At 44.6% G+C, this 11,015-nt stretch overlaps 2 protein-coding genes across 2 annotated transcripts; one reads left to right on the top strand and one right to left on the bottom strand.

Annotated features, from left to right (window-relative positions):
* On the top strand, positions 690-3,116 carry LOC8058392 (premnaspirodiene oxygenase). The gene is made up of 2 exons (XM_002437289.2): positions 690-1,658; positions 2,387-3,116. Exons 1-2 carry the CDS (start codon positions 750-752, stop codon positions 3,014-3,016), a joined length of 1,539 nt encoding a protein of 512 aa, XP_002437334.1. The 5' UTR covers positions 690-749; the 3' UTR covers positions 3,017-3,116.
* On the bottom strand, positions 8,380-9,708 carry LOC8067701 (premnaspirodiene oxygenase). Its single transcript, XM_002438685.1, has 2 exons — positions 9,526-9,708; positions 8,380-9,006 (listed from the first exon to the last, which is right to left on the bottom strand). Exons 1-2 carry the CDS (start codon positions 9,706-9,708, stop codon positions 8,380-8,382), a joined length of 810 nt encoding a protein of 269 aa, XP_002438730.1.

Here is an 11,015-nt window from a genome sequence, read left to right on the forward strand (position 1 = left end):
TCCATGATTAGCCTTAAGTGCTACAGTAACCCACATATGCTAATGACAGATTAATTATGCTTAATAAATTTGTCTTGCAGTTTCCTCACGAGTTATGTAATTTGTTTTTTTATTAGTTTCTAAAAAACCCTTCCGACATCCTTTCGACACATTCGATATGACACCCAAAAAATTTTCATCTCCAATCAGACCCATATACCAACTGTTCGGGAACCTTGGAGACCAATAATACAACGCGGACTGAAAAAAGGAAATCGTGACGTGAGAGAATATACCACTGTACCAGTAGTAAAATAGTCAAAGCTGCACTTGACTAGTTGACAACTTAGGCCCTGTTTAGTTTCCCACCCAAAATTTTTTCATCCATCCCATCGAATCTTTGGACACATGCATGTAACATTAAATTTAGATAAAAAAATAAACTAATTACACAGTTTAGTTGAGAATCGCGAGACGAATCTTTTAAGCCTAGTTACTCTATGATTAGCCTTAAGTGCTACAGTAACCCACATATGCTAATGACAGATTAATTATGCTTAATAAATTTATCTTGAAGTTTCCTGACGAGCTATGTAATTTGTTTTTTAATTAGTTCCTAAAAAACCCTCTGGACATCCTTCCGACACATTCGATGTGACACCAAAAAAATTTTCATTGCCAATCTAAACAGGCCCTTAAGCCTTGAGCGATGAGAGGTGCTCCTTCCTTCCTCCTTCCTTCCAGTTCCATTCGACAAGCACCAAGCCGCCATGGAATTAGTGGCGCTTCCAGTCCACCTACTCCTCCCCCTCCCCATCCTGGCCGTCGTCTCCTTCCTCTGGCTCAGGCGTGCAGTTTTGGGCCGTCGAGGCGGCGGTCCGCGGCTGCTACCGTCGCCATGGGCGCTCCCAGTGATCGGGCACCTGCACCACCTCGCGGGCGCGCTCCCGCACCGCGCCATGCGTGACCTGGCGGCGCGCCACGGCCCCGTGATGCTGCTCCGCCTCGGCGGGCTCCCCGTCGTGGTGGCCTCCTCCGCGGACGCCGCGCGCGAGGTGATGAAGGCGAGGGACATCGAATTCGCGACGCGCCCCGTGACGCGGATGGCCCGGCTGGTCATCCCCGAGGGCGCGGAGGGGATCGTCTTCGCGCCCTACGGCGACGGGTGGAGGCAGACCCGCAAGATCTGCACCGTCGAGCTCCTCAGCGCCCGGCGCGTCCAGTCCTTCCGCCCCGTCCGCGAGGACGAGGCCAGGCGGCTCCTCCATACCGTGGCGTCGGCGCCGCGCCCGCGGGCGGTGAACCTGAGCGAGCTGCTGGCCGTGTACGCCGCCGACTCCTCGGTGCGCGCCATAATCGGGAGCCGGATCAAGGACCGGGACACGTTCCTGGCCTTGCTGGAGCGCGGGCTCAAGCTGTTCGGCAGCATGAGCTTGCCGGATCTCTACCCGTCGTCACGCCTCGCCATGCTCGTCAGCCGGATGCCGCGCCGGATGAAGCAGCACCGGCAGGAAGCGGACGCGTTCATGGACGCCATGGTCCGGGAGCACGGCGAGAGCAGAGCAGCCAACGACGACGACGACGACAAGGAAGATCTGCTCGACGTGCTGCTGCGGATTCAGAGGGAAGGTGGCCTGCAGTTTCCACTCACCACTGACAACATCAAAACAGTGATCGGAGTAAGGCCTTCACCACCCAAAAATTTTTCATCCATCCCATCGAATCTTTGGACACATGCATGCAACATTAAATGTAGATAAAAAAATAAACTAATTACACAGTTTAGTTGAGAATCGCGAGACGAATCTTTTTAGCCTAGTTACTCCATGATTAGCCTTAAGTGCTACAGTAACCCACATATGCTAATGACAGATTAATTATGCTTAATAAATTTGTCTTGCAGTTTCCTGACGAGCTATGTAATTTGTTTTTTTATTAGTTTCTAAAAACCCCTCCCGACATCCTTCCGACACATCCGATGTGACACTAAAAAAAATTTCGTTCCCAATCTAAACAGGCCCTAAGCACGCTGCATCTTCCAGATCCACACACACAAAAAAAAAAGAATCAAATTAAATATATTGCCATGGTGTGTTCAATCCATTGATGTCCAGTATACTATTACAGTACTATGGCCTTGTTTAGTTCACCCCAAAAAGCAAAAAGTTTTCAAGATTCCCCGTCACATCGAATCTTGTGGCACATGTATGAACCATTAAACATAGACGAAAGCAAAAACTAATTACACAGTTTAGCTGGAAATCGCGAGATGAATATTTTGATCCTAGTTAGTCTATAATTGGATAATATTTGTCACAAACAAACGAAAATGCTACAGTACCGAAATCCGAAATCTTTTCGGAACTAAACAAGGCCTAACAAAATTATATATATATGTGCTGTGCAGGACATGTTCGCCGGAGGCAGCGAGACGGGTGCGACGACGCTGCAGTGGATCATGGCGGAGCTCATGAGGAACCCAAGAGTGATGAAGAAGGCACAAGACGAGGTCCGGCGAGCGCTCGCCGTCGCCGGCCGGCAGAGAGTAACAGAGGACGACCTGAGCAATCTGCACTACATGCGCCTGGTCATCAAGGAGGGCCTCCGGCTACACCCACCCTTGCCGCTTCTGCTTCCACGAGAGTGCCGGAGCTCATGCCAGGTGCTGGGATTCGACGTGCCGGCGGGCACAGTCGTGTTCGTGAACGCATGGGCGATCGGGAGGGACCCCAGCTCGTGGGACAAGCCTGAGGAGTTTGTGCCTGAGAGATTTGAAGGCAGCGGCGTCGACTTCAAGGGGACGGACTTCGAGTACGTGCCGTTCGGGGCAGGACGAAGGATGTGCCCGGGCATGGCGTTTGGGCTTGTGACCATGGAGCTTGCACTGGCTAGCCTCCTGTACCATTTTGACTGGGAGCTGCCGCCTGGGATGACGGCCACGGATGTAGACATGACGGAGGAAATGGGGGTCACGGCTCGACGGCTCCACGACCTCTTGCTTGTTCCCTTCGTCCGAATGCCCGTGCCCATGACCTAGCTAGGTCCAGCAGCAGGAGAATCCGAAAAACTTGTATTCGTCCATTTTAAATAAGGCCTTGTTTAGTTCCGAAAAGTGAAAAGTTTTCGGTATTGTAGCACTTTCGTTTGTTTGTGATAAATATTATCTAATCATGGACTAACTAGAATCAAAAGATTCGTCTCGTGATTTACAGCTAAACTGTGTAATTAATTTTTGTTTTCGTCTACATTTAATGTTTTATGCATGTGTCACAAGATTCGATGTGACGGGGAATCTTGAAAACTTTTTGGTTTTTAGGGTGAACTAAACAAGGCCTAAGAAGACATATTTTGACTTTTATAGATAGATTACTATATGTAGACATAATATTTATAGCTAAGTGTATAATATAAGATATCTATCTCATCAAAGTCAAAATGTACGTCTCTTGTAGTTTAAAATGGATGGAGTAATTTCTTGGTAAAGTTAATTCTGCCGTTCAAGGCACGTACCCTTACACTTACACTACATGCAATTGGATGGATGATCTCGTGATACGTGCCGCTTTTACAGATAGAAGAAATTCAAATATACGGTGCTGGTATAGAAATATGCAATCTTGTTGGTTTAGTTGATAAGTCATAGCTAGTATTGTTCGATGATTTGTTGTAAGGCCGTGTTTAGTTTTTAAAGAAAAAAAATTTTGTGACACTGTATCACTTTCGTTTATTTGTGGTAATTATTGTTCAACTATGGACTAACTAGGCTCAAAAGATTCGTCTCGTAAATTCCAACCAAACTGTGTAATTAGTTTTTATTTTTGTCTATATTTAATATTTTATGCATACGTCTAAAGATTCGAAGTGACGGGAATCTTGAAAATTTTGGGTTTTTGGACGGAAGTAAACAAGGCCTAAGAGAAAAATACTGCTGAATGGCTAACATATTCGACATATAAACTCAAGCGAATAAAGTTTCGACATTTATGAGTAAATATTTCTGTACCTAGCAGTAACAACAGAAGAAAAAACAAATCTATCAAGATTGTAAACTAATTTGATGCAGATTTAATAGGACATTGTCAATAATACTTTCTCCATTCAAAATTATAAGATATTTTGTCTTTTCTATATATATTAGCAAAACATGCTCGTGCATTGCAACGGGATATAGAATTTATTATTTGATAATTATACATTTTTTGTAAAATTTAAATGAGTTTAGTCCAACCTTGAATCAAATAAATATAACCCCACCAAAACAAACAAAACTACCAAACTAATATCGTAAATCACCTTGAGAAGAAATAGAAAAAAATCATGTCCCATAAAAAAATCAGAAATCTTCATGTACAGTGGAGAAAAAAGAGTAAAAAATGATATAAAAATATGTATAGAAATTAAAAGAGGAAGAATATTACGTAAAGAAAGCATAAAAGCATCACATGAGGGAACAATTCCATCAAACAACACGTCAGATCAGTCCACTTTTATTGTCGCTCAGTGCAATCCAAAGCAAAACCAGCGGCGCAGTTAATGACAAAAGCCCACAGCCACAGCCGCCACATAATAATACAATTAATAGGTAACAGTTCTCAACATCCTTTCATCACAGCATTTGTTTGAGACATACATGAACAAAGCACATGTAATTTCGTATGATTAAGAGGAAGTACCTTGTGGCCAGCATTGATGCATCACGAGAGAAAGAACAGCCGATGAGAGGGCGATCATCTCCAATCTCGCTACACTCCAGGACAAACTCCCCAGCCTGCTTCACGACGAGTTCGGCCTCCGCCTCTGGGTCCTCATCGGAATCCTTGTGGCAGCGCTTGGCCATCTCAATCCTAGCCTTGGCACGGGGCAGCGAGTACTGTGCAATGTCGACACGCGCCTTGAGAAGCTCCTGTGTGCCCTGGTGAAGAAGGGGTACTGGATTTGCTCCTCCTCGCCGGTGCGTGCAGCGTGGTCGTCCTCCTGCGCGTGGAGGAGACGGTCAACCTGGCCATCGGCCTCGAGTCGGACCATCAGGGCTCGGAGGTGGTCGTGGCGCTCCATTTCGCGCTCGCCGAGACGACGGAGGCAGGCCCGCACGACCATGGCACAGGCGCGGCGCCGCTAGAGGAGCTCCTGCACCGATTGCTCGTGACGCTCCCACGCGGCGCGGTGGTCGTCGGAGACCTCGTAGTCGGCCTCGCCTCCGCTCCCGGCGGAGGAAGTGGCGGCGGCGGGACGGGGATGGGAGCGATTGGCGGGTGGACGGGGCCGAGAAGCGGAGCCATGGGAGGAGTGGGGGCCGTGGGCCACAATTTTTTTTAAAAAAATTGCTTTTCCTCAATTTGGTAATATTGCAACGGAAGAAAAACATTAACCCTAGAAAGTGATGACATAATGTTACATATCTATTTATATTTATCCTTTTTATAAAATTTAAAGTCCATAATTTATTTTATTGATAACCATAACATCTATGGTATTAGATAGTTAATATTTATAATAATATGTAGCTTAAAGACATATTTATTTAATAATAAAAATAGAAAATAGTTAAATCTTATCTCACTCTAATATTACCTCTTAATATGTCTCAGTATTATATTAAAACATGAGAAGTTTGGTGCTAGCATTATTTTTTAATTTAGATTAGGATTGCTATGAAATATGAATCAAGCGTCACATTAAATAGACTACCATTAAATTTTTATAATAATCGGAGCAAGATAACTATAATTTTAATTTTACAGTAAAAAACATAGGCAAGCATTTCCAAAAAAAAGTGTACTAAAATTTATGATATTTTTTGTTTACTGCATGGATCTACATATGTGGAGCTGAACAAAATTTGTTTTATAATTTTTAGATTTTTTTGTGCATTTATTAATTTTCATCCGATTTTAAAAATAAAAGAAAAGTAAATTAGAGATTTTACATTGGGAACCCTAGAAAAATTTTTATTTTTTTTTCTCTCCTCCAATAATTGGAGCAAGATAACTAAAATTTTAATTTTACAGTAAAAAGCATAGGCAAGCATTTTCAAAAAAAAGTGTACTAAAATTTATGATATTTTTTGTTTACTGCATGGATCTACATATGTGGAGCTGAACAAAATTTGTTTTATAATTTTTAGATTTTTCTATGAATTACTATGCATTTATTAATTTTCAGACGATTTAAAAAATAAAAGAAAAGTAAATTGGAGATTTTACATTGGGAACCCTAGAAAAATTTTTATTCTTTTTTCTCTCTTCCATTGCATTAGGAACCCTAGAATGTTTTTTATTTTGTTTTTGCCCTTTTAGAAACGTTGGACGGAGGAGGCGATCGGTAAACCGAACACGGACAGGATCAGGCAGAAGAAAATATTTGGCAGACTTAAATTTTAACTCTTTATAGATAGGTATAGATATAGGCATATAGCTCTTGCTATGCACTTAATTAGATATACACTATATGTAGATATATAGTAGAAGTATTGTATAAAAAACACAAAACATCTTATAATTTAGAATAGAGAAAATAACTTATATTGTCGATACCATGGTGATTACAAAAACATATAGTTTGTAAAAATTTATAGGAAGGATAAAAAACTAAATATATATAACAATTCCTATTGGCGTCTTTATTAACATTTGATAATTTTTTTTCCCTACCGCTGCAACATACCAACATGGCTGCTAGCAATAATAAAATATATATGTAAGTTACACCGTACTAATAATGCACGTAACTTCATCAACCCATGGATTAGATTTATGAGATATACAAGATTGAATTACATAACTCATGCCACTAGAATTAAATTAGACATCATTAACTATATATCTCAGTTACGGATACTGAGCTGAAATATAATCAGTTACAGATACTTTCTCATACAAAACCCACCCATGACTCAAGCTCCAACACATTTCTACGCCAAACAACTCAAAACACCATAATCGTTTTGTAGAAACAATGGCAAGCAAGCTCGCCACCTTCATTGTTGTCCTCCTGATCGCTGTGGTCGTGGCGTCCATCATCCCGCCCGCGCATGGCGCTCGCACCCTGGAGCACCTGAACCTACCGGCGGCCGTCGCCTCTTCGCCCACGACGGAGATCACCTTCGACGTCGTCACATCAGAAGATGAGGCGGAGGGTCCTACTGCGCTGGGGCCTGATACGGTGCACTACTATGATGATGATAAAACTCCCATAACAGGGCCGCTGTAGATAGCACGCTTGTGTCATATAGTTTTGGCAACGACCATGAGTGTGTCCAGCATATATGACTCGGTGCTATATTTGTTAACTAACTTGCGTCAACCATGTAAATGGCGTTTAAATAATGTCGAGCACCTTGATCATTCAACAGCAACAAATTAAATGGGACTCGATACTATCTGAAAATAATGGGATTTGCTAAATTTCAGGTGCTTGAATTTTAGTTTTCTTTTAGCCGACGTTTATTAAGCTTGATAGGAAATAAATCTATAACTCAGCTATGATAAATATACCATTACGTATTCTATGACTTTTTTAAAGATTTTTAGTGTCCAACAAATACATGAATAAATTAACCATGGTTCACTTTGTTTATTTATAAAGAGAGGCAAACTAATCATTTTCAGCGCAAAACGATATTTTATCTTGTGGTTTTCATCGCGTAGAGTCTAGAAGATTTTATGGTATAATTATGAGGCACTTATATGATTAAATATATATTTTAGAAAAATATTTTGTTAAGCACGGTATCCACCAACCAATTTATCAAGAACTAGAGTGTCTTTCAGCAAATCGCTCGAGAATAGGTGTTTGTCAGCAAAGAGCCATCACTTGGCATGTCCAACAATAAATTTTGCCTTTTAGATTAGTCAAGGTGTACAAACTGCAAAGTGTCCACTTCCGTTAAAAGGTCTATGTTAATGTAGACCTATGAAGGTGGGTGCTTTGCTCGACTCATTTATTTTCATTAACGGAGGCCAGCACAAATGCCCCCTAGTAAATAATTTCATAAATTAAACAAAAAACACTGAGCTCGGTCAGGCACGCTGCTAGGATCTGCCCTCGCCTGACCTTATGTCATCGGGAGTCACCACCATTGAGCTCATCGATGGATCCGTCCTCTGAGAGCGCGCCGCTGATGGATCTGATCTCCCCGAGCACCAACGCCCTAATCTGCCACCCTAACTCTAGCCGCCGTCTATATCCGAGCCCCACAAGCATCGTCGAGAGGAGGGAGCGGGGAGTCCGTGATCGCCACCAGGAGGAGGGGCCTGTGGAGGAGAGGGCCGCGCTGGATCTGGGTGTGTCAAATCTGTGGCCCGTCGGAGCCACCACGTGTGAGCCGCAGCCAGAGGGAGGGGGAGACACTATACGTGAAAGAAAAACACTGCTGAATGAACTCAAAGCGAAAAGACTAGGTTATATTTGCACGGGCACTCGGACGAAGGGAACAAGCAAGAGGTCGTGGAGCCGTCGAGCCGTGACCCCCATTTCCTCCGACAAGTCTATATCCATGGCCGTCATCCCAGGCGGCAGCTCCCAGTCAAAATGGTACAGTAGGCTAGCGAGTGCAAGCTCCATGGTCACAAGCCCAAACGCCATGCCCGGGCACATCCTTCGTCCTGCCCCGAACGGCACGTACTCGAAGTCCGTCCCCTTAAAGTCGACGCCGCTGCCTTCAAATCTTTCAGGCACAAACTCCTCAGGCTTGTCCCAGGAGCTGGGGTCCCTCGCGATCGCCCAGGCGTTCACGAACACGATCGTGCCCGCCGGCACGTCGAATCCCAGCACCTGGCATGAGCTCCGGCACTCTCGTGGAAGCAGAAGTGGCAAGGGTGGGTGTAGCCGGAGGCCCTCCTTGATGACCAGGTGCATGTAGTGCAGATTGCTCAGGTCGTCCTCTGTTACTCTCTGCCGGCCGGCGACGGCGAGCGCTCGCCGGACCTCGTCTTGTGCCTTCTTCATCACTCTTGGGTTGCTCATGAGCTCCGCCATGATCCACTGCAGCGTCGTCGCAGCCGGCTCGCTGCCTCCGGCGAACATGTCCTGCACAGCACATATATAGCCGATTTGGTTCTTTTGTCAAAGAACAGAGAAACACCATGGCGTTTGCATTTGATTCTTTTGTCGATCTGGAATTGGGTGTTGGAACCAAGGTCAGCCTTGATGCCCGGAACGTGCCGCCGGCGAGGTCGTGGTGACCGTGGCGAGACTTTCGTAGATTGGAAACACAGAGAACAAACAAGAGATAATTTCGCTGGCTAAAACGCTCAGCTTTTAGGGGTTTTATTCATGCTTATATACACATGATGCAACGGATCATGATCACAATCGATCACGTCCCCGCGCCAAGCCGAAGATCTAGCTCTACGCCGTTTCACCGCGACGTGCTGCAATCAAACACCTTGGCGCGGTTCCTAAACCAACACGGGCTGCATTGTAGACCGAGCACGCCTTCGTCCACATGCCTCCCCTTATTGTCTAGCTAACGTAAAGATGTAGGACTAAGTAATTACAAGATATGATATGCAACATCTTAACTAACATTGGGTGCGCAGTGCTTACTCCGATCACTGACTTGATGTTATCGGTGGTGAGTGGAAACTGCAGATCACCTTCCCTCTGAATCCTCAGCAGCACGTCGAGCAGGTCTTCCTTGTCGTCGTCGTCGTCAGCTACTCTGCTATCCCCGTGCTCTCGGACCATGGCGTCCATGAACGCGACCACTTCCTGCCGGTGCTGCTTCATCTCTTCAAAGGAAGAAGTCCAATTTTGAGCACGGAATATCACCGGAGTATGATTTGGACAGCCAAGTTAAAAAGTAATGTCTTCAACCATTGAACTACAGAAGTAGGATAAATTTGGCCCTCTAGCTAGTTTTAAAGATGCGTCTCTACTAAGAATATATCTGTGAGTTACAACTGGAGGGAAAAAAATTCTCAAAAGAAATGTTCAACAAAGATTATTGCCTTCTAATTCTTTTTGCCATTTTGTCCCTTTATATGGAACAAAATAAAACACCTTACCTTTTCTCATGACAAGATTACTACTTCTAGTCAATGGTCAATGCATTCTAGGTCCAATTTAACTTAAATCCCTATCGCTAAGGTATGTTTGGGAATTCGGATTGCTCCACCATTTTTAGATCTAAGAAATTCATATCCAAATCTAAGTTTCTTTAGCCAGACACCACCAGCACCAGTGGTGGATCTGCTCCACCAATTTAGTGGATCTATCAAAAATTTACTAAATTGGAGCACTCCTCCAATAATTCATCAATTAGTACTTGGCCGTCCTCATGGTTATTTTCTAACTCCGCTCATGTCCTTGCTTCACGCGGATCTCGTTGGTGACTTCACCATGTTCGCTTCTCTTTTCAGCCGTATTTTTTCAATCAGTCAGTAGTGTTTTTCTCCCACAATAAAGCAACCAACAGTAATTTTAATCTTAACTTTTCAAACCAGCGAACAACCCAGTATCGCCCACGTCATGCCGGAGTATGTAGGAGCGAGTGGGATTTCAGAGGCAGTGTCGCAGAGGCAGCCGCGTTCACCCCATGCGTGTGCCCAGGGTTGGGAGGAAAGCATTTTTTTATTTCGGGACTGCTAGCGCCCGGACGTCCGATCCGGGCGCTAGCGCCCGGACGCCGAGCGAGCACTGAATCGTTCTCTCTCTATGCCTATCCCGCATAAAACAAAAGGTATGGATCGAAAACCACCCACATCGAATCGCAACCCCACCCGCCCCGCACAGAGCCGCAAGAAGAAAAAAAGTAGAGATTGAAACGGCCCTTCCTCGGTTTCTCGCGCACGACCCCCCCCCCCCCCCCCCCCGCCGCCACCCACGCGTACGGGATCCGCCCGCCCCCAACCTCACTGGCCCCTGTAACATCCCAGATTTTTTACGAAAACCAAAAATACGAGCTTTTTAAAAATTTTCCTCTAATCGTGTGAAGCATATAGTTTTTAGGTCTAACTCGATCCTAACTCGCTAACAAATCGTGGCATACATAAAGATTTGTTTGTAGACGAGTGCCTTTGTTCGTGAGTCGATTT

Source organism: Sorghum bicolor, chromosome 10 (genome assembly GCF_000003195.3).
Source record: "Sorghum bicolor cultivar BTx623 chromosome 10, Sorghum_bicolor_NCBIv3, whole genome shotgun sequence".
NCBI classification, from domain to species: domain Eukaryota; kingdom Viridiplantae; phylum Streptophyta; class Magnoliopsida; order Poales; family Poaceae; genus Sorghum; species Sorghum bicolor.